This window comes from Saccoglossus kowalevskii, chromosome 13 (assembly GCF_978046115.1).
Source record: "Saccoglossus kowalevskii chromosome 13, keSacKowa6.1, whole genome shotgun sequence".
NCBI lineage: Eukaryota > Metazoa > Hemichordata > Enteropneusta > Harrimaniidae > Saccoglossus > Saccoglossus kowalevskii.
The window spans coordinates 23,078,322-23,102,767 of record NC_140653.1 but is presented as its reverse complement, the minus strand read 5'-3'; the positions used below and the strand labels follow the sequence as shown (position 1 = coordinate 23,102,767).

Below are 24,446 nucleotides of genomic sequence, written 5' to 3'. Positions count from 1 at the left end.
TTTCATAAACATATTGATAACAGATCACAAGTTAGTTTGGTAACCTGGAACCACAGTTTTGTAAATTAGGATTTGTTTTTCTCAACAGATAATGGCATTATTGCAAAATGATGTTGATACAAAGTACAAAATGTTAGACAATCACAGCCAAATAAAAAAAAAAGTCAAAATCATTACATTGTTCAGTAGTTTTGTTCGTACTGATGATAAATCAGTTTATTCAGTGATTTCAGTGGAAATTAACAGCTCATACATCAGTGGCCTAAGGAAATGTTGAGATCTCGTAGTTACAGACAACATGCGTTTTTGTTTAACGCTCACTTTTAGTAACTCAAACTTGAATTAACAGGCAACATACTAGTAGATTTTTTGTTTTGTTTAACATTATATGTTGCCCGTAACTCAAAGTTGGTTTCTAAAATATGGGCATGATCATTTCGTAATTCCATGATCGTAATTTGAACAATTTAGCATCCATGACCTAAGATGGATATAATCATAACTCGCTTTTGCCACAGAGGGCACACTTTATTGAATTAACCGTGCCAAAGCACACAATCAGAAGAAATTTGTTTACCAGAAACCTGGCAAGTGGGCAGAAAGTCCTTTTTTTTCCCCCCGCATAGTTGAATGTAAAGCTGACCACACACATCAGCAATCTCTGATGCAGGGGTAGTGACAGCTACCATTATGCCACACAAACTTTCGCATATACACTTAATATCTGCTTAATGTTATTTATTGATACTCTCACAGTTGCAACATTTCAGACAATTTATTTTACAAATACAATATCACAATTTTAAGCACAAAAATATACTGGTACAGTTCATAATATCTTTTACTCTATACAGCATAGAAATCTTAAATTCTTTAGTTATTCTAACAACAAAAATAAACATGTCAAGTTGAAGTACTATACTTCCAAGGTGAGATATATTACTGGCTAAATTGTGAATGAAAAGACTAAATTCTGGTCACCTCATCTCTATTAATAGTATTAATGAGATACTTTTTATTGCAAAATGATACATGTAGATTTCTTCTCTTCCACACTTTTATTACCATATGTTCATGCCATTATGATAACTAAAAATGAAAAAAAAAAAAAAACACTGGACAAGTTTTCGAGATACAAGAATCTAGCATGTCATAGAAAATGGTCAAAATTAGCATTTTTATTACTGGCTTCTATGGCAAGATTTTTTTACAAATCCTAATGTTGTTGAAACATTTCCAGAGGCAGTTAGTTTCCACAATATTAATAGTTTACCATCATGTACAGTGGGAAGTTTTGTCCCATAATGCATTGCATATAGAATTTCTTAACACAGAACTACTAGTATATAGACAAATTCACAATTATTTTAAACGCAGCAGAACCATCTCTACTTTATATGTTTCGTTATTGGATACACAATTTGTAAATTTTTTTTATTATTATATATGTGCTCAGACGTGCAAAATTTTAATTCAGCTCAAATTGCCTAATTCTCGGTACCTTGAATACAAACAGCTCATACTAGTAAGGGACGACGTCAAAAGATCGATGTCGGATAACAAACTTAATTCCTTTAGTTTTTTTCAAAACGCTCCTACCCCCAACTGAAACTTAATTGATAACTATTGATCATGGCGTCAGACTACATTCACCATTAAATACAAATTGATAATCGGACAGTAGTATTGCATAGCAGTTGGTTGTCGGGTGGGTGTAAACAATTTTTACAAATGCACCTCATTTGACGCACAAATTTACACTCGAAGCAAACCATTTTTCTGTTTTTTTTCCCCTTTTCGGTTATTTCTGTCCATGATTGGATAGAAAAAAAACGAACTACAAATACTCCGAGATTTTTTTGACTTCATTAAAAAATAAAATCGTTTTTGTAGAATGGAAACTTTTTGAGGTCAACCCCCCCACCCCCAAACTAAAGGAAATAAGTTTTTTATCCGACATCGATCTTTTGACGTCGTCCCTAATGATATGTGAAAGTTGTGCATAGTTTGGATAAAAAAAAAAAATATTAATCTTCATGTACATTTTGTAATGTAAAACATACACCAAATAGACAAGCTAAATTAAAGACCAATGCGAGTTACCGTAGACAGATAGGGGATCATAAAACTAACAAACTGATAATAGTGCAAAATATGAGGTTATATACATATTGTATGGAATACAAAAACAAATTTTTTTTTTTCGGAGCATAGAATTTGTTCATTCACAGATTTATTTACTGTAAAATACTTTATAATATTTTAGCTGGAATTAATTTTCACTGATAAGACATTTTGGATGTTTTGTATGAAAATTATTTTCACTGATTTTTGATGAGTTGAATGTAAAATACAGGAAAAAAGGTATATTCGCTAGATTCTATTTTTACTGAATCATTCAGTCAGCAAAAATAGCAAAAATCAATTCCAAGTAAAAATAAAGTATTTTACAGTATTTAGAAATACACACATTCCTGGAGGAACAGTGATAACAAAGAAAACAAAAAATAAAAATATTGCACTTGATAATAATCCACAGTATCAAGACACCACTCTGATGACATAGTTAAGGAGGGTTACTAGATACTGATTTGTGAGTATTAAATGATACTGATAAAACATACACACACAGTTATTGTCAATAACAAAATATGGTATTGTACAAGTCACAAGTAAATCTTTGTATGTTTGGTCCAAAACAGAAAAATAAAAAAAAATGTACATGGAATGTGACGAGCCAAATAATAGAATATATGAAGTATGGTTGATGAACAGTGTGTAATGGTAATGGTCTAATCTATTGTGCTGTGCAATTACTGTGGAATACTTTATTTTCGCTGGAATTAATTTTCGCTGAAAAGGCATTTTGGGCGTTTTGTATGCAATTTATTTTCACTGATTTTTGATGAGTTTAATATAGGAAAAAAAGTATATTTGCTGGATTTTATTTTCACGGAATCATCCCTTCAGCGAAACCAGCGAAAATAAATTCCAAGCGAAAATAAAGTATTTTACAGTAGTTGCTGCGTTTCAAATACACACTATATACATGGGGGTAGCGGTTCTACAATTGAAAACCTTGCACACATTATACATGTATATTACATGTATTTTACAGTGGAGTTGCCATTTAACATTCAAACAGATTGCTTTATCTGACGGACTATCACCTGTCATTATTTGTGTATGTTATTGGATCATCTATGATCGTGTACCATAATTAGTGACTAGGATTTCTACTTAATATACATTTAAATCTATACTTCACAGAAAGATGTCTCGGATACAGTACTGTAAAATGACTAATTTTCACTGATTTACCATTTCAGGCATATTCAGTGGGTTTTAAATTCACGGTTTCGTCATTTAGATGTGTTCTATGCTAAATTTACATATTCACTGTGTTTTAATTTAGCGCATTTTTCCAGTCAACGAAATAAGCTAAATTAAAACACAGTGAATAATTACCCCCTTTACAGTAAATACACATGACAATATTGAGGTGATGCCTTTAGATTAAAGATTAATCGCATTAGCAATTACATTTCATTATCAAGTACCACATTTAACTGAGGTTGCCTCATCATTATGAAATTAAAATTTCTAATTTCTTTTTCACTTTTGCCGTCTGCGTTCATAAACATAATGCCATGATTACTACTTGGTGATTTGAGCCATTCTCTAACAAGTCCAGTGACTTCGATTTTCCAGACAGACGGGTTTTCTTCTGGAAGTTTCACCGGCCAGCCTTCTTGATCACCTTTCACCAAATTCTCTGCAGACTTCCAGGTAAGTGCAGCCACTTCCCACTGCGACTTGATTGGCCAAATAGTCACCAAACCTGGAGTATCCTGAAAACCATGGGTATGCTTCTCTATGTCCATCACAAGTGTTGCAGATTTCAGTTTTTGTGGATCAGTTACCATAGAGACATCAAACTTCATCAGAGCTCTATGGAGATGAGAGCCCCTAGGTGAATTAGGAATGAATCCATCAAGCCTCCTTAGGTCATCAATTCCTCCAACGAATAACTCCTTAGGATTACCACTTTTACAGCTGTCTGTTTCTCCCACCCAGGTTGACTTGGATGGTGGAATGGTAGTCATACTAAAACTAAAATTACACAGTCAGTCAGGTCTAGTGCAAATTAAAAAATGAAAAATAGTATATGTATCAGAAAACAATGTGTCGCTTATTCAACTTCATATATTAGTAGGATACTTTTAGATTACATCATTATTAATGTCAAAGGTCACTTGATGTAACCCACAATGCTTTACGTGCACTTGTAATAAACATGGTGTTCTCTCAGTAACACTGTCTGAGTCTGAGTCATTTAATTAGTCATAACATCATACATGGATTTTGCAAACACCAAATTCAGGTGGGGTACAGTTATACTAACATACTTGTCCATACAAGTGACTGAACAAGCTAGTAAATGGCTAAGAAAAACAATGAAAGACAATAGATGAAAATGGACGAGAATCACAACTTAGTTTCACACCCATTCTTTCCCATCACGTCCACTGTTTCATAACAAAGAAAATTAGAAATTGAATTTAAAATTCAACAGCGAAAGCGCCTTTCCTATTACGTCATGCAAACTCTTCGTCGCTAGAGGGCGCAACTTTTAGGAAAGGTCAATTAGTGATCGTCTTGATCTATAATGCACTATTTTATCACAGTCACTTGGGGGCTGAAAATCAATAAATACTAATTTTCAAAAAAAATCATCCGCTATACGTATATAAATAAACAAGTTGTGAAACACGGCACCTAGTAAATCGACACCGTGTCGGTTTCAAATGTCGATTTCTTACCTTAAAATATATACGTATATACGTATTATATACGTATAGCGGATGATTTTTTTTGAAAATTAGTATTTATTGATTTTCAGCCCCCAAGTGACTGTGTATTATATGTATAACCACGATTACTAAAAAAAATGTGGTGTATCTCAAGAATCTACTTGGAAATGAGAGTAAGCAAGTGTTGTTTGCAAATTTATAAACTATTACAAAAAATACATACCTAAAATACTCTGACAATGAACAGTAAATTGGAAAGGAATTTTCGTCTTATGTTGGGACCTGGGCCGTGTAGGTTGTTGATTCTCTGCACGTGTGAATGAACGAGACTGACCTGGGAAAGCCCTCTATGAATGTAAATAAAAGTAAAAGCCATTGTATTAATGTTTTATTCAAAAGAAAAGCCATATTTCTGGAAATTTTATGAATACAAATGATTCAGAAGAATAAAACGTGTACAGATATACATCTTTATATTGTTGTCCATTTGAGTTTGATTTCAGGTAAACTTCAGGTTTTAATTATTTCACCATACTTAGGGAATCAATTTACATGACCTCATTTGACCCTGCGTATAAGTTACAAAATTGTCAAGACAAGCTGCAAACTTGAATTGTGAGATATGGCTTTCTTTCTGCGTACTGCGTGTAGAACCTTCATTAGGAGTTCGGTGAGTACATGTGTAGTATATGCTGTACATATTACAGAGTGTTAACCGCTACAGAATCGCTACAAGCCGTCAGTTCACGACTATTTCTTTATCTGTAATTGGCAGACTACGTGAAATTAGGCCTTTGTGTCAATGACCTGTTTTTTAATACTGTCATCGCGAAAATAATCCGCTAGGCAAAGTTGAGTTTGCATTGGTGTTTTGCTAACAATATCGCTATACATCTATCAGTAAAACAAAATATTGCAACAATGTTTTATTATCCTAGGCTAAGCGGTGTATCGTATTACACTAAACATGCCCAAATCGCCCCGAGTGAATCACTGCTGGACTCGTCTGCTTGAACTGCAGAAACACTACACAGATTATACATTCGAGTGAAAGCAAGAAGTTGTTCGCCGGAAACATGTAAATGGTAAAAGTAATAAATGCACATAGGGTGAAATCAATAGTTTTCTGCTCGGAAAAACTAGACACCATGCATAATGTCAAATTGCTTTGAATTTTTCCCATTCCGTTCTCCATGAAGTGAACACAACTTGATAATTTTGGGTGATGTAACATACAATCAATTTAATGTCAATTTGTGTTTCAGTAAGATAAAAGTAATTATTACTACAAATATATTACTATACTATAGTAAAACTATTACAATTAAATTCTGGTATGGATTATACCTTGCTGCAATATTTTTTTTGTTTTAGCTTGATTAATTGATAAGCAATACTGCTCAATTTATAGCAATGTTAGCAAAACAGCGAATATGTAAATTGTAACATTACAAATCGGAATATATTCTCGTGATGACAGTAATAGTATCAGTGTTCATATTTTCCTGCATCAAATCATGAACAATTATATATATTTTTATTTATTATGTTGATTCATATTGATATTTATGTAAAAATGTGGAAATCATTCAAATTAATAAATAAAATGACATGAGCTAAGATTACACCAGGTTATATGAATGTGAATTTGTTTTAAGAGCATTTATAAATATTTATAAAACATTTATTGTGAAAGATCTTTGTGCTTCAATCAAATCAATCAAAGATGCTTTCATTGGCGATAGAACTATTCAGTAAGGCGCATTACAAATGAGGCTTTGATAGGTTTATTCAATTAATTTACTGCCATGAATGCAAATTTGTTTAAAATTATAGCTTTTGGTCACTGAAATAAATTTGAAATAATTCAAGTACATTAATACCATTAACTTTTGGCACAGAACGTTAAATTGCGAAAACAAGCGAGTAACAAGAGAGAGGTTAAAAGTTAACTGACTGCAGTGGAGTTGGTATTCTTCCACTAAAGCTTTGTGATTGGCCAAGTGGGTTTCATCGCCATTTGAAATTTATAAACATTTTATATAAAACAAATTCTTGCCTTCATGAAATCCGGTGTAGTAGTTGGTGAATATTTATAAAAAAAGTAACTTAATGCAGCGGGGTTGAGTCAAGACCTCATGGATTAATATTACCCTGTTTTAGTTCAGTGGCTGACTGTGTGATTATGAGTGACATGCAATATTTGCCATACAAAAATTTCTTTAAAAAATGTAAAACTCCAGTCTGTCCTTAAGGCTGGAGGATTTGTGTGTTTTTGCCTTCTTTAAAAGAATTACATGACTACTTTTTTTGTTTCCACAACTAAATATTTTTATAATTACTGATCATTGATCCAGAGTCTTCGACAAGTAAAACTGACACGCATGAAATTCTGCCTTGAAATATAAAACCATACCGACAAAGTACACTTGCTTTAATTAATAGTTAATGGCAATTTTCTTGACTTTGAGTGCCAATTCTAAAGGCGATATTTATTACCCTGGTAAATCTGATAAGTAAACTATCCCCGTTGTTCACATATTCGCTGTTGTTTTTAAGGTATTTATTGAATTAGTGTTTTGAGCATTACAATTCTGACACCAAGTTGGTGACTGTGCAAAAAAAGTTCTTCTTTTCTTGTGCCTTTGCTGCATCCCTGTACCATTCACATAGCAAGTTTACTGAAGTACTAATCATCACATTTTAATAAAACTTGGTACATAGATGCTCTAGGCAAATGCACAGACCAGATCAGTTTTGGGTTAAAATTCTTGCCGATAATTACTTACTGGTAATTTGCATAATAATTAGTCAGTTTTCACTTTTCTGCCAAAATCTCAATCACTAATTATCACATTTCAATGAAACTTGGTACATATACATGTATGCTCTAAAATACTGTACAGACCTGATAAGTTTTGAGTTGAAATTCATGCATATTAATTATCTATTGTGCATAATAGTTAGTTTAATTTTGGACTTTTCCACTGATATCTCAAATACTAATCACATTTCAATGAAACTTCACATGCTCTGTGACATTTGCAGACATACTAATCTAAGCATATTAATTATCTAATTTGCATAATAATTATTTTGTATCTTTTCCATTGATATCTCAAATACTAACCTTATTTCAATAAATCTAGATACATAAATGCTCTAAGACAATGCGACAACCTTGGATAAACATCAGTACTAATTAATTAATTTGTAAAATAATTTAGTTTTCAGCTTTACAACTGATTTTTTTAAGAATTAATCATTACATTCTAATTCAAACAGCAGACCAATATTAGTCGCCAAGCTTCTTGTTTGTAAGGCTAATCTTGAATTTTAAATTAATTTCAACTATGCCTCCAATAATCACACTTGAGAGTTGATTTTAAGCCGTTTTTGATTCACAATTAATGATGATCTAATGCTTGATTTTGTCTACAGGCTGTCTATGTCAACCAATCTTCTATTTGTACAAGTGCTGGCATCAAAGCCGCTTGGAATCTTGGAAAATTGAACCATGTAGCTATTGCTGTACCAGACCTAGGTAAAGTGATTGTTATGTAGTTTTTGACTCCCGTGTGCGAAGCACACAATGGGAGTCTTTGCAGTTAGTGTGTCTGTATGTGTGTGTGTGTATGTGTGTGTGTGTATATGTGTGTCTGTTCCACTGATATCTCAAGAACCATACATTGATTTTTGATGAAATTTGGTGCATAGATGCTCTGGGCCAATGCGCAGATTTGATTAGGTTTTGGTAAAAATCGATGCATATTAATTACCTAATTTGCATGATAATTAGCTATTTTTTAGTGGTTCCATGACTGTTCCACTGATATCTAAACAACCACTCATTGGATTTTGATGAAACTTTGTGCATAGATGCTTTGAACTAATGCGCAGATTTGTTTAGTTTTGGGTAAAAATCTGTGCAATATTAATTACCTAATTTGCATAATGATTGATCAATTTTTGGCTTTTCCACTGATATCTCAAGAACTAATCAACACATTTCAATAAAACTTGGTATAAAGACGTCATAGGACACTGCACAGACCTGATAGTTTTTAGGGTAATATCAGTACATATTAATTACGCCTATTCAAGAGTACAACGTTTATTGTGGTTAGTGTGAATGGGTAAAGCTTTGATTCGAAAATGAGCTGTTATCATCGTAAAAATAGTCTTCAAATGGTCAGTTTATCATTGAAAACAACTAATGTTTTGATTTCAAAAAACAAAAACGTGCCATCTTCCTATCAAAACCAGAGGTAAAAGATCGAGCTGGAACATCAGCAAATCTCCTCCGTTTTGGTAATTTGAACACGTTGGCATCACCGAGTATTTTGACTGGCTGATTAGCGATTTGACCTATAAGGTGTTGAGCATTTGCATGCGACTGGAATCGATGAAACTAAATTGAAATTTACGAGTTTACTTTTTGTACTGTATTAATAATCACTACCAAGTAATAATAATAATTGTGAAACGTAGCATGGTCGGATTGCGCTACCGTGATTATTTACTACTAAGCAATGCAGTGTTTTTTTTAGGAACGCCAGAACGATGTTGGTTACTACTATGTGGACATTTTTCTTTTGATCGTACGGCAAAGACTTGTTTTCTAAGGGATGAAACTTTTTGCATAACTTTCTAGGCAGTCTGGAAAAAGGAAGGGGTACAGTGAATAAGTGTCAGACTGCAATGAGCTGCAAATGGTAGCTGTGTAATACTGGTAGGCGTGCAGAAAATAACCGTTCTGTTAGAGGTTCCAAGTTTCGGATATCAACAAGACATTGGCCTGACTGCTTCATATGGTGTTACCCTTTGTTTCCACAGCACACACCACAGAATACAAGAAGTAAATACGCCATGCTTAAAATGCATGAACAACCAGGTCGTAGCATAAGAAAATAAATCAGTTTTTGTTTCTGTATTTGACTGTAGGACGAAACGGCGCCCAGACAACACCTCACAGGCAGTTCCAATTCATATCTTTACAATAGATCGTTTTCGTTCATGCGTCACATATATGTCCAGAAAATTTAATCAAGTGTATGTGTGTATTTATATTCTATTTTTGGATTCTTATTTATAATAAATACAACGCTGCAGATTGGTCGTTAAAATTGAGTCTAAGGTAAAATTGTTTTGACAGAACGCTCTTCTCCCCCTCACCGCTCATTTGATTTTGACTGTAAAGTCAAAGTTCACCCACCAGATCACAAGAACTCAAATCTCACACGAGATACAAGCCGGTACCACCCGTGTACATTTTGATTTTCCACACGAGTGTCGTAAACAGGTTACAAGATAAGCCCGTGATGTCGCGGCAACTTTTCTTTACTAATGATTTTGATATTTTATCACGGGAATTTCCGTGTAATAACCTGTACTTATAATATACAGTAAACTTTTTCATTGTCGTCTCTACCAATTAGTCAATATTATATGGAAATTTGAGGGCAATAGTAAATACATGTTCTGTTTACCGATTTATGACGGAAATATGAAAACCGAAGTCATTGACTTCGTGTTTTCACACTTGTTATATTAGCAGTCTGGAGGAGTAGTATGTATACAGAATGTGCATAGGAAGTTTCGTTCTCAGGTTTACTTTACTGTATACGAGATCAGTACTGTCAATAGACCGACCCAACGGAAACAGGCAAATTTTCTTCGCGACCGTTTAGCAACACTCTGGCCGTGTGTATCCGGTGGACTGCCGCCTTTTCTTGTTGGCCATCATCAACTTGAATTAGTTCCGCATCATATTTTTTCGACGATGTCTAAATTGCCGAGCGCACGATGTTTCAAATCATGGCACATGAAGACTGCTCTGTATTTGTCTGAAATTCAATTGCTATGTTATATTTAAACAAGCAAATTGTAATCCGTTCTTAGGGTGTTTATATCAGTTGTTGTTTTGTGGGATTAGCGATACAGGGGAAAAATAAGCATTCATTTACTCGGTTGACAGAGGCGGGGTTAAATACCCATAAGCACTTGGTGCAATCCAAGGGATTGAGCGGTTCCCCTTTAAGGACTATTCAGAGACCTGATTAGTTTTGGGGTAAATATTTGTGCATATTAATTGCCTTATTAGCATAATTAGTTGATTTTCAGCTTTTCGCCTGATATCTCAATGATATTTCAATGAGACTTGCGACATAGATCTCTAGGACTATGCAGAGACCTGATTAGTTTTAGGGTAAATAATTGTGGATATTAATTATCTAATTTGCATAATTAGTTAATTTTTCCATGAATGTTCCACTGATATATAAACAACCACTAATTGGATTTTTAATGAAACTTTTAAAGAGTACTCATCATCACATTTCAATGAACCTACGACTATGCAGAGATCCAATTAGTTTTTACCTTGCCCGTACCATCAAAGATGAAAGGGAAAGGTATATTAAGGGGAAAATTTTGTCCGGCGTTGTCGTCGTCGTCGTCGTCGTCGTCGTCGTCGTCGTCGTCGTCGTCGTCGTCGTCGTTGTTGTTGTTGTCGTCGTTAATAATTGTTATTGTGTGCATAATAACTTTACTAATTCTATTCCAAACTTTATCAAACTTGGTCACCTTATTCATCAGTATAAAGTCTTCCCTGAGTTTGAACAACAGATGTCCTGTATGAAAATATCATGCAAAAATTGAGAAAATCTGATAAAATATTTTAACTGTTTCTACTTGACTGATCACTGGTGATACACATCAAAGGTCACTGATCTCAGTGGAAATATGCATTGTTGTACGTGTTCAATGAAGCAAATGATTTATCTTGTATTAATATCCTTGGTAATGTATCTCAGAATCCCATACTGGGTTTCAAAACCAACTCATGGAGAGATTGCACAGTCTGATACACATTTGCAAACCTACCAATAAAATCTTTACAGAAAACAAGATGTCAGAAAATCAATATAAGCACTCCTATGAACTGGGTGCCTAACTTTGATCAAGATCTGAAGTTAATAGAAAATCTGTTTAGTTCAAAGTTATCAAATCAAAAACAATACATAAAAAATACATTAAAAGCAAAACATTTCATCCACATTTTAAAAAGAAAATTATTCTAAAATATATGTATTCTGTATTTGACAAACAGTTCATTCGACAAATGAAAACTCACAGGAATATGTTTCAGCTATTAGAACAGAATGATAGAGTTTTTATAATACTAGATTAAAAACGCACTTCAAAGATTGCAGTGTTTGAAGATGTAGATTCTCTGGAGGCAACAGTACTGTTGACTTCTCCCTCCACTGAACACCAACTAACTATTTAAGTTGATTTGCATACAAAGCAGAGCTTGCAACATGATAGCTATTCATAAAGGGTGTTTTTTTTTACTTTTCATAAAATACAGTAGTCACACAATGAGGCAGTTCATATTTGTCTCAGTGAATCATTCATTTTTGACAGACACCTGTACAAAATACTTGAACTAAAGCCAGCTAAAATTTTCTGTTATCTTGCATGTTTTATGAATCTATTCGCATCTAAATGCAGCACTTTTTTTTTCAATGAGACATTTGTTTTTATACTAAAATATCTGAATTACTTTGAAGAAAGCTGGAAATTATGTCCCTTAAAATAATTAAACAAATAAGGCACCAATGTTTTTGTAAGATATTTACATCTTTTAAGGACATTCGGTAGACTGATTCCCCACTGTTGGTTCAACCCCAAAACTTGTTTGTATTCAAAATTAATTATGACAATGCATATTTATATTGAAACAAACTATGATAAAGGGAATTATATTATATAACAAAGGGCAAGGTCACCAGAGTTCAACTATGTTTGGTAAATACTTGTGCTTATTAATCACCTAATTAACATAATTAATTAACACTGATATCTCACTTACTGGTCATCACATTTGAATAAAATTTGGCACATAAATGCTCTAGTACAATAGACAGGCCCGATTAATTTTGGGTTGAAATTTGTTCATATTAATTCTCTAATAATATTCATATTTTTTTTGTTCTAATCACATTTCAATGAAAATTGGTACATAGATATTACATTACCCTGACCTTATTAGTTTTACACTCAAATCTGTTCATATTAGTTACCTGATTTACATAATTAGTTTTCAGCTTTTCCATCAATATCTCAAATACAAGTAATTTTGAATTAATTTTTAATGTGTCGTCAATACTCTCAGCACACGGGAGTTCTTTCTAAGCTTTCTTTGATTTTACTTGGGATAGAATGCACGCAAATTATCATTACAATTTGAACCGTGTTATGTTGTTTTGGGTTCAAGTCTGATGAATTTCTGAATATCATTTATACAATATTTGGCTGGAAGTACATATGATATACACTTATTTGGAAATTCAACCTCTTAGTATTGTAGAATACACATACTAATAGAGATGAATTGTGCACACATTCCTTAATTGGAAATTCTGCCTCCTAATATGGTAAGATACATGCACTATAGAGACACATTGTGTACTCACTCCTTAATTGGAAATGCTACTTCCTAATATGGTAGGATACATGTAGCAAGAGACACATTGTGCACACACTCCTTAATTGGAAATGCTACTTCCTAATATGGTAAGATACATGTACTATAGAGACGCATTGTGTACTCACTCCTTAATTGGAAATGCTACTTCCTAATATGGTAAGATACATGTACTATAGAAATACATTGTGTACACATTCATTAATTGGAAATGCTACTTCCTAATATGGTAAGATGCATGTAATATAGAGATACATTATGTACTCACTCCTTAATTGGAAATGCTACTTCCTAATATGGTAAGATACATGTAATATAGAGATACATTGTGTACTCACTCCTTAATTGGAAATGCTACTTCCTAATATGGTAAGATGCATGTAATATAGAGATACATTGTGTACTCAATCCTTAATTGGAAATGCTACTTCCTAATATGGTAAGATACATGTAATATAGAGATACATTGTGTACACACTCATTAATTGGAAATGCTACTTCCTAATATGGTAAGATGCATGTAATATAGAGATACATTGTGTACTCACTCCTTAATTGGAAATGCTACTTCCTAATATGGTAAGATACATGTAATATAGAGATACAGTGTGTACACACTCATTAATTGGAAATGCTACCTTCTAATATGGTAGAAAAATGTAACAATAAAGGTCCATTGTGCGCATACTCCTTATTTAGAAGCTCTACCTTCACCTTTTTTGTCCTCTTTGATTCAGATAGAATAATTAGTAGTATCATTTGAAACACTTTCTTAATAAATACTCGTAAATAAACAAAATAATCAATTTGATGTTTACTTTATTAGCACCCTCTAGCTAAAAACAAATGAATAATAAATTTAAGCTGTAGAGGGCAGATAACAACAAAACAGTGACAACATTCAGATATGCATTTATAGTTCTTTTTTTTCAAAGTTCAATTATTACAAATAAGTTAAAGTTTATTACATTGCCTCAATGTCACAAAGATATGAATATCATTAGTGCTGTCTATAATTAGAAGAAAAGAAATGCATACGTGAGTGTTATCACTGTTTTGTTATCTACTCTCTTGCTATACCTGTTAATAATTTGACTTCTGACAAATGCACTTAAAGAAATCTGATAATAAATAATAATTTTCCATTTTCCACATCATCATTATGTGTATGTTTTGTTTTTCATTCTTAGAGAAGGCTTCGAAAATGTATCGAGATGTCCTAGGAGCTAAAGTCAGCGAACCAGTGGTGAGTGTTTTCATCGCTGCTTTCATAGGTAGTAGATTTTATATTTGACCCATATTTTACATAATTTGTATTGCGTGCTCTATAGTATTTGTTTTTTGTTGTTCATAGAATGTTAACTTCTGAAAGTTTATTTGTTACATATTTGTTGAACTCTAAGGTAATTTTTTTTGTCCTTTGACGCTTTTTAAAGTAAACTCGCAATTTTTTTTTCAAAAATGTTGAATATTTCCTTTAGCTAATTCACCTTTCCATGTTTTCTCATTACTGCACACTGGTTTCCAAATTGTAGTCACACAGTGTTTTTGACTTGAAAGATGATATAAACAACAACCAGTTCTTTCTTGCAGTTTATTTCATCTTAGGCACACTTTTTCTGTCTGAATATTTAATTACTATTAATGGCGAGCACAGCAAAATGTAGCTTGTCACAGTTTTGGGATGAGCTTCTTCTGCCTTGCTATTGGCTAGAGGAGTGTTCCAATTAAGCACATAGAACTCATCAGGAAAGTGAATTGGTGATTTTGTCCACTTGGTGCAAAATTAACAAGAAAATTTTAAAAATGGGCAAAATGTTGAAATAAAATTTTGCAGGAAAACAGATCTTCCATGATGCATTGCCAATGGAAACTTTCGAAAAAGGCCATTTGCCAAGCAGTTAAATGATGTTGGATTTGATAAAAAGGGGCACCCACTATGAATTGAGGGGGTATGTTGCGTCATGGAGAGAGTTCCCACTTACACGAGATAGGACATAAATTTGTAAAACTAATTGAATATTCATGGTGAATGAGATATTTATGAGCACTATAAGAGGGGTTCCTATATATGAGATAGGACATACTTTATTTTAATTAATTGGAATGTTGAATGGTTAATGAGATAATGATAAGTGCAAGACTTGTTCACATTTCAGTCTATACAGCGCCCTCTATCACTATTTAATACACATCAAGATTTTTCAAGTGGCTGATCAAAAGAACACGAGTTGTTCTGTTTTGTTGCCAGGTTTCTTTTTATTTCCCATCACACCTGGAATCTGGTTAATATGGTACTTAATTCACAGGTTACTACACATTACTACGTGGTGCATGCAATCAGACATCTGTAAGAATTTGCGCTATTGTATAATTTGAAATTAAATTACTTCTCGCTGGTCTGAACATATTCAGACTTCAAAGACAGTCGATGAGATTTAATGTTTTTATTTCTTATAGTCTAGTCTGTTGATATGTTTGACAAGCTATGACAACAATCTAATACATCTAAGGACAAGTCTTTCTTATTTTAGAATTTTAGAACAAAATAAAATGTTAAGCAAGTATTTAAGGAGATTTGTGTCAAATTAAAGATTATACATCATTTTCTTCATACTTTTATATTATTTATTAATATTTTTAAGATACCGAAAATAAAAAAAAGCAAATTGCTGTTACTTGATAATTTTTCAAAAAACTATGAATGTCATGGAAAATGTTAAAATTGACATTTTTGTGTTGGTCTTTATAATATTTCTTTCTTGCTTGAAATTTTGGTTCATGACAGAGATGTAAATGTCATGTTTTAATATTGATACGAGTTCAAATATATTTTAAAAAATGAGTTAATAGTATGTTAATAGTTTTCCATTGTTATATAGTGAGAAGTTCTCTCCCATAATGCATTTCATATATACACAGTAACATGCTCAGTAATGGCTAATTTCAATTTTTTGAATTATTTTGTCTCTGAACGACCAAGTGTCAACGATAGCACTTCAGTACTGTAAGATGATACTTCTTCATAGAATCATGTAAATTACCAGAATATATTATTGTATTTGACATTAGAAATGGTGAATTTAGTGACCTCATCAGTGTTTGAAGCAAATTTTATGTCCAACATAAAATGTTTAGTATCTCGTATGCCACGCCCCCTCATTGTGAAGAGACATCAAATTTTCTCATCGTCACCACCATTTGTTGTTGTTTTGGCAGTTAGAGTCTGAATTGCCACCTTCATTTTGACAGACAATTTTTTTCTGAGCATTAGTTGTGTTTTCATCAGTTAAGTAGTTATTTGTGTAGTCGGCCACTGGCAGTAAAAAGTGTGCAATCCTTACCAGAATTGATTTTATTCCGAATCAAGTAGTGTAATAATAATAGGTGATGTATTTATGAATATAACCGAACAAAATGTGTAATTATATATTTGCGATTGGGAATGCAGCCCTCAGAGATTAGAGGTTTGTACAATGAAAATAATGCCCTTGGTGTGTGGAGTATGCTGAGGGTTTTTATTTAACTTTATTAAGCTCCCGCTGCCTTGAGAATTGAAAGTTTTCAATCGACCACTCCTTTACATTTAGTACACCAAGGGATGGTCATTGCACTTGTAGATCTTCGATAACCACAAACAAATAACAGGAGAGATTAATTAATGTGTGACCCTACTGACTTGGTAAAGTTAGACGTTGCATCGATGCATTTCAATTCATTCTTCTTGTTCCATGCTGGTACCTGTAGTGTCAGTTGACTGGCATTTTTCAGCATAGTATTTATTGTACTTTGGCTTGAAATCAATTCATTTGTTAAATTTAAGACCAGCTCAATACTCAGTGATGGAGATTAACCTAATACTTTTTAGTGAGGCATTGTGTGTGTCTGTGGTGGACGTGATTCGTCCTTGAAATAAGTAGGCTTTTTTTATTGTTACTGTTAGATGCCACCGAACTCTAAATAGAAAAACCTTTAGAAAAGTCAGGATTCTTCCACGCAGTGATGCTACCCACGTTGTGGTTAAAATTTAATCGTTTTCGCTTGAAAAATTCTCAGTCCCGAGAGATAGTACTACACTAGGTCAACCTGTCTGTCTGATTGTGATTTTTATCGTCACACTCGGATGTTTCTGTTGTGGTCATTAGGATCATTTTATTTCCCTAAAATATATATCCAATAAAACCCCAAATTTCCATGTTTATTTCCATCTTTACATGTGTCTGTGATGTTGTTTATTACTTGTTTTTGCCAACTTTCTCTAACTTTTTCATATCTTGAGTTGATATCTTGAAACGAATGTTTAGTAATGCTTGTTCTTTCGTAGTTTCATGACCCGCCTTAAGGCCTATCCACTGGCTACTTTTAACAGAATAAAAGACTTTTCTTTTCTTTCTATTCATCCACAGTTTGAATCACCTCCATAAATCCCCAAGTGAAAATGAGACATTCCATTCAATTTCAGAGGGGGAGCAGGGTGGGAGTAGCGGTGCATCTCGTTTCTAACTATTTTCAGTAAATTAAATATAAATTTCGTCACTAACTTTAAATTGGATTTGAAATCAGTAACACTTTAACTGGATACATTTCTTATAGTTTGAGAAGAGAATGATGCGTTTACCCTTATGGCTTGAAATCACTAATAGATTTGTAACAGACATGCTTCTACAGTCCCTACTGTCTTAATAAATCATTAAATTGCTGTGCATGGGCTATTCTAATGGAAGTAGGCTAGTTTTCACGTCAGTCAACGCTTGACAACATTGTTACACTTGTCATAATATATAAAAACGATCTCATCAATCTTTTTACCTGATGCTTCCTTTTTTTTTCAAAATCACTTATTGATCACAGGACATGAACTTTGAAATCTAGAGGTCACACGGTTCCATGGTAAAAACAGATACCTTGCTGTTATATGAATAATATAAAGACGTTGAAGGAATGTTTTGAATTTGAAGGTCGCTTTAACCTTAGAAAACCAGGTTGTCACATTTCTCAAAATGAACCTGCATAATTTCTTCTATACCATAATTGCTGTTAATAGCAAAGTACTTAATGACAGAATTGTGTTTCTGGTCATAGTAAATCATATTTTAATGATCCAGTATAAAATAGATGCAGTTTTTGGTTTATGTGCACTTCTTTTGGAGATGTGCTGCTAATAGAGTAATTATGGTGTTCTTTTGGTAAGTTTAAATAAGACCTTTCGGCAACAGACAATCAGATGCATTTGATTCCAAATTAACAAAGAAATTATATTAAACATATAAAACAAATAATCTAAGGTATAAATGCTTCATATTTGTTAATTTCGTTAAATTTGTTAAGTTTTGGTTACCATGGTCACACTCTGAGATGATATTTTTATGTTCATTGGTGATATTGTAGTTGCTTATCAGAAATACATATAAATTTGCACTTGTAAAACTGAATCATCAATTTAAAATATTCCTTATTTAGACCATATTAATTAATAAAGCATACTTCTACAGTGTTACATTTTTGTGATATATTTGATGGACTGTCTAGGGGGGACAGTGTCTGGATTTGTTAAAATTTTTAAGTTACCCAATACTATATGCTAACTGGGGGGGCTATCACACGTTATGCAGTTTGACACAATAGAGCACCAGCACTGATCAGTGCACAACTGTTTTTCCACTGTAATTTTCAAGACTTGTATAAAGATGTGAAAGATTTCAGCTGAATATGGTATGGTTTTATTTTTACTCCTCAAGTTAATATCCTTCTTTGATTGTTCTTTTTTTTTCAGCCCTTACCTGAGCATGGCGTGTCTACAGTGTTCATTGAGCTTGGCAATACCAAACTAGAACTACTTCATCCACTCGGAGAAAAAAGTCCAATTCAGAGTTTTCTAGACAAGAAACCAGGCGGTGGGCTCCATCACTTATGCATTGAGGTGAGATAATGTCGGGACAGGGCAAAGGTTGCCCTGGTGATGGCCTTTGACCCTTTTAATACTTCAATCTCTATTACCATAACACAATGTAAAGTGTGTTTTTTTTCATGCAATACTAAACTTGTTAGATTTTTCACATTATAAATTTGAGACCTTGCAACATTAGATTCATCACTACCGGTATCATTATAAAAACATGATTTCACGTTCATTGAATATTGAGTTCATGTTGTAATTTATATGTACTGGGAAGTATCAATCAAATGTATACACAAACAAACACCTGAAATTTTCAACTGTGCTCCAATTACTGGCTGATAAATTATGTGAAATGTGTGACCTCACACATTCTGAGTCAGTCAACGAATATGGAATTGGAAAAACAGTTTATAGAAGTTTACATCTATATATTTTAAAAGGATAATTATTCACTGGGTTTTAATTTTGCTTATTTCGCTGACTGGAAAATGCGCTTAATTGTGAATATGTAAAATTTAGCATAGAACACATTATCTAAATGATAAAACCGTGAATTTAAAACCCACTGAATATTTTGTTATCACAAAAGTCATAAAATCATCAAAACACAAAAATTTCTAGCAATGCAAATTTTATGATTTTCATTTTTTTTTGTATACATCATGTGGGACTCATTTTTACCCACTGAGTTCCTCAAAATGTAAATTTAAATAAAATTAGTGAAAACTAGGACTAGTTTTTTATGGAGACAAATCTGTTAAAACAAAAGCAGGTTAAATTGTAGTGGTGGAAAACTTTCATAGTTTAGAGAGCTGCGTTTTGTGAATGTATTTGTTGATACATGTAGCACTGTCAATTGTTTGTATTGCAGCATATAGCAGGTTATTTTGTCTGTCTGACCTGTCGCTGTATCATATGGTGTAGCTCATCATGCATCAACCTTATGACAGATCAAATCGTTTTCTTACCCAAGTGCTTAATACAATTTTTATTTTTGAGGTTAGTTTTTGTCATATACATATGTGAATAAATTTCAGTTTTCCACATACCCAAAGACTCTTTTCACATAGTTTATTTATAGTAACCAATCAAAGGGGAACAATAAAAAGAAACTTTTTGAATAGGAGTGGACATGGTGTCATGATTTTGGCATGTTGACATGATGAATCTATTTCATTGAAAAAAAAAGTTGCTAGTATCTTGGCCTGTGGCCCATTCAGCTATGGTGGGTTGTTTTCACATCAGCTAGTCGCATCAGATGGGCAAATTAAACACAAGTCTGTAGGGATATAAACACAATGTGCCTCTGAGATGGGGACTCATTCACTTTAACCTTTTCACCACCAGTTCCCTCTTTTCATCACAAATTTCCAAAATTTGCACTTTCATTTAAAAGATTGGAACAAAACTAGCCACATTTTTTGAGTGCAAACTGAACATTTACTCAAATTCTGTCTTTTGGCTCCAAAATTTGGCTAGAAAGTCTGGTGATGAAAAGGTAAATTTCCAATAATATTTGTTTAATTGTTGTCTCTCCTGACTATTTTAGGGACGACGTCAAAAGATCGATGTCGAATAAAAAACTTAATTTCTTCAGTTTTTTTCCAAACGCCCCTACCCCCAACTGAAACTTAATTGATAACTATTGATCATGGCGTCAGACTACATTCACCATTAAATACAAATTGATAATCGGAGAGTAGTATTGCAATAGCAGTTGGCTGTCGGGTGGGTGTAAAAAGATTTTACAAATGCACCTCTTTTGACGCACAGATTTACACTCGAACCAAACCATTTTTCTGTTTTTTTTCCTTTTCGGTTATTTCTGTCCATGATTGGATAGAAAAAAAAAACGAACTACAAATACTCCAAAATTGTTTTGACTTCATTAAAAAATAAAATCATTTTTGTCGGATGGAAACTTTTTGAGGTCAAAACCTCCCACCCCCAAACTAAAGGAAATAAGTTTTTTATCCGACATCGATCTTTTGACGTCGTCCCTTAAGTGAAATGTTTTTTTTTAAGTGCATCCAAGCATGCAGTTCATTAAATGTTTTCTTGCCATATTGCTTCAGACAACCAAACAGCAACACTAACACCAAAGTTGCTGACTGGTGCTCTATCCATATCTCAAGATCATTGTGTCATTGGGACAGCTTAAGTCAAGTCAACATAAACAGAAGATGTGAAACTTTGAGGGTGACATTGAATATCAATAGAAGATGCGATTCTATTTCCCTTTCAATTTATTTCATCCAATTGTATAAATTGACAAAATATCCCCAAAAATTAAACAAAATGTATATATATACTGCCGCGGTGTCACATGTTGTCTTGTGTGGGAGTCTGCTAGAAAACATACTTGATGTTTGAAACAACATACATGTAACAGTGACAATTTAATTTAATATTGTGTGAAACCTTTCTCGGTAATTTCTATGATTTCCAATGTCAAAAACATTGACATAGACTATTTCATTTACAATGACTCATTAAAAGATGCTTTTCCACTTGGTATAATGTGCAAAACATTACAGTGATCATTATGATGAATCAGTTGTTATAGCAACAAATCCTCAAATATTGAATCCTGCTTGCACTCAAGTGTACAACTTCTAAAATCATTAAATGAAATATACTGTTAATTTGTGTGTTCATTCACTGCCACTTCACTGTATTTAAAAAAAAAATTCTCATGAACCATCCAAAATGCAAAGCTTATATGAAACATATAGTGGGCTTTGAGAGGTGTTCTACAGATCATACGAAAAGTTGACTTTGGTCCTCAGAGGATTAATACATTCTTTTGGAGGTGAAATTGAAATAGTTTAGATGCAATTAACACCCCCTCTCTGTACATAACAAGAAATGGTCACTGACCGTACATCCTACAGTTTTACTGAGCCAAGACTATTCATTTTATTCCAGGTTGACAACATAAATGAAGCGGTCAAAGATCTTAAAGAGCATAACATTAGAACATTAAGCCCGGAGCCAAGGATTGGAGCACATAATAAACCAATCATGTTTCTACATCCTAAAGACTGTGGTGGGGTGTTAGTAGAATTGGAAGAAGCATAAACCTGTGTAAATTCTTATATGCATCACTTATTAGATATAGCAAATTATAGATTTGTTGTCAAGTCTTCTCCCACAACAGATGATATTGTATCGTATATATCCCATGCTAGAAGCACACTTGTACACAATGAAAATTGGATGATTTGAAAAGGGAGGAAGGCTGTTTTATCTACAGTACTGCACCTATTCTTGAAAACAAATTTGTATTGAAGTGTCAAAATAGCTTATTATTTATTGTTATCCAGTAAACATTTGCAGAAACAATTAAACCTGTTATCCACAGTCAGTAGTAGTGATTTGAAAAAATTGATTCAATGGATAGAGGCACTAGGAAATGTAGGTATGTTTGATTCACATTTTGAGTATCTTTATCATAGTTGGTAAAAGTAAAGGCATTGTCGGGTGTTATTCCAAATTATTGATATTGTATAGTCTGAATTATCATATACCTTGTATTGTCCTTCCTCAGAATATCTTATGCGCTGACTGTGTTTTTCCATGAACTGAACATTCATGAAATTATTTGTTTATACGCTCAGGTTCTGATTCAGAAACGACATGAGTAGCAAAATGATATTAGCAGAAAAGTAATATTTTAAACACCAATTGCTCAAAACAATTAATTTTATTTTGCTAATAAGGTATATATGGATTTTGCTGGTCTCTATCATATAACTAACATCCTTACAAACTTATGTAGATCAAGATCAGAGGTGTATAATACATTGTAATGCAATCAACAAACTTTGTTTCTTCTACATTTGAATAAGTGCACAGTGTGAAATTTTGATTTGCTTCAGTTCAAGTTAGTGTTTTTAGTTTCAGCAAATAATGTAAATTATATTTTTCAGTTATAATGTAAAACATTTATTGTATAATGTTGTAGCTTAATCATTAAACTGAATCGGCTTCATACAAAATTTAATGCAAGACTACAATCAAAATTGATCCTAAAATAACCGTTTTTAATGTGAAAACTAAAAAAGCATTAGAAACATTACTCCAGCAATATTCAAATTTATATTTTACAAATTTATAGATTTACAAGAACAAGACTGAATAATGGATATTGTCCCATGCACAAGATTATTGGCTTTTATGCCATGGTTGTTTACATCCAATTTCTGGGAATGCACGTGTTCAGGTGGCGATGTACGACACGGTAGATGCATTACAAACCTGGGGAGGCAGCTAACAATTTTTCAGTTATTCTGAAATCGTACAGAAAAACAGAAGAGTGCAAATGGTATAATTGTATAAACAGTGCCTATGGTTTTGATCATAATATAAATTGTCCTTTTTGTACAATTTTGTGTTTTCCCAGAGTGTGAATAATCATTGTTCTGTGGTTTAGTTCTGAGATCAAATGTAGGTGAGGTCTGCCACTCTGTCTTTGTCTCTGCCTGTGTCAGCTAGTGTGTTGCGAGTCCCATTAATGTGTCTGCAATTGAGTGAAAAGTTGTGTTGAATGCACCAGAAGAGAATTTTGTTTATGTTAATGATGGTCCTGATGCTAGTGTCTCACCACACTAGAACCATTCTGTTTTTGACTTGTGTCAGAAGGTCCCATAGACTAGTTGAACTACTTTCAACTTCTTCCAGTCGATATGCATGATCATCTGACTGGAGTTCCAGAGCCTTTGTGTCTGTAGGTCCATTATTTGGGTCTCCATCATTTATCCTACAAGAATGACAGTAGTAGGATGTAAGGGCATCCTGACAACCAGGACATTGGGCACCAGACTAGAACTTCTCTGTGCTTGACTGGCAAGTACCGGGATGCCCAGATAGCTCCCTCTGGCAACCTAACACGATGCTTTATTAACGAATCTGATGTGGAGTGTTAGTAGTACCAGAGATTTTACAAATAAGATCATGCCCACCATGCTCATGATTTTTCACAGGTTGTTAGATGTCTGTGTCATCATTTGAGATGTGCAACTACCTGATTCTATCACAGCATTTGTCTTGGGTCAGTCGACTCTATTCCACATGCCCCTTCGTTGTCTACAAATCCTTGTTACCTCAGGAGTGAAAGTGTGTATTAAGGGTGTTCCAAGCTTCTGCTTGGTAGCACTGTGCCAATGTCAGGTTCCTGATGGAGCTTGATACAGTAGGTGGATACCCACAAAGCAATGCATTGTGATTTGTTAGAAGAAGA

General features: G+C 33.3%; 2 protein-coding genes across 2 annotated transcripts; one reads left to right on the top strand and one right to left on the bottom strand.

Annotated features, from left to right (window-relative positions):
* Window positions 1–723: 723 nt before the first annotated feature.
* LOC146735086 (uncharacterized) lies at window positions 724–5,120 on the bottom strand. The gene is made up of 2 exons (XM_085507084.1): window positions 5,038–5,120; window positions 724–4,113 (listed from the first exon to the last, which is right to left on the bottom strand). The coding sequence occupies exon 2, from the start codon at window positions 4,104–4,106 to the stop codon at window positions 3,540–3,542; it is 567 nt and encodes a 188-aa protein (XP_085363210.1). The 5' UTR covers window positions 4,107–4,113; window positions 5,038–5,120; the 3' UTR covers window positions 724–3,539.
* Window positions 5,121–5,370: 250 nt separating this feature from the next.
* On the top strand, window positions 5,371–22,700 carry LOC100378069 (methylmalonyl-CoA epimerase, mitochondrial-like). Its single transcript, XM_002734913.4, has 5 exons — window positions 5,371–5,484; window positions 8,256–8,358; window positions 14,496–14,551; window positions 19,079–19,225; window positions 22,133–22,700. The coding sequence occupies exons 1-5, from the start codon at window positions 5,437–5,439 to the stop codon at window positions 22,283–22,285; spliced, it is 507 nt and encodes a 168-aa protein (XP_002734959.2). The 5' UTR covers window positions 5,371–5,436; the 3' UTR covers window positions 22,286–22,700.
* Window positions 22,701–24,446: the final 1,746 nt, after the last annotated feature.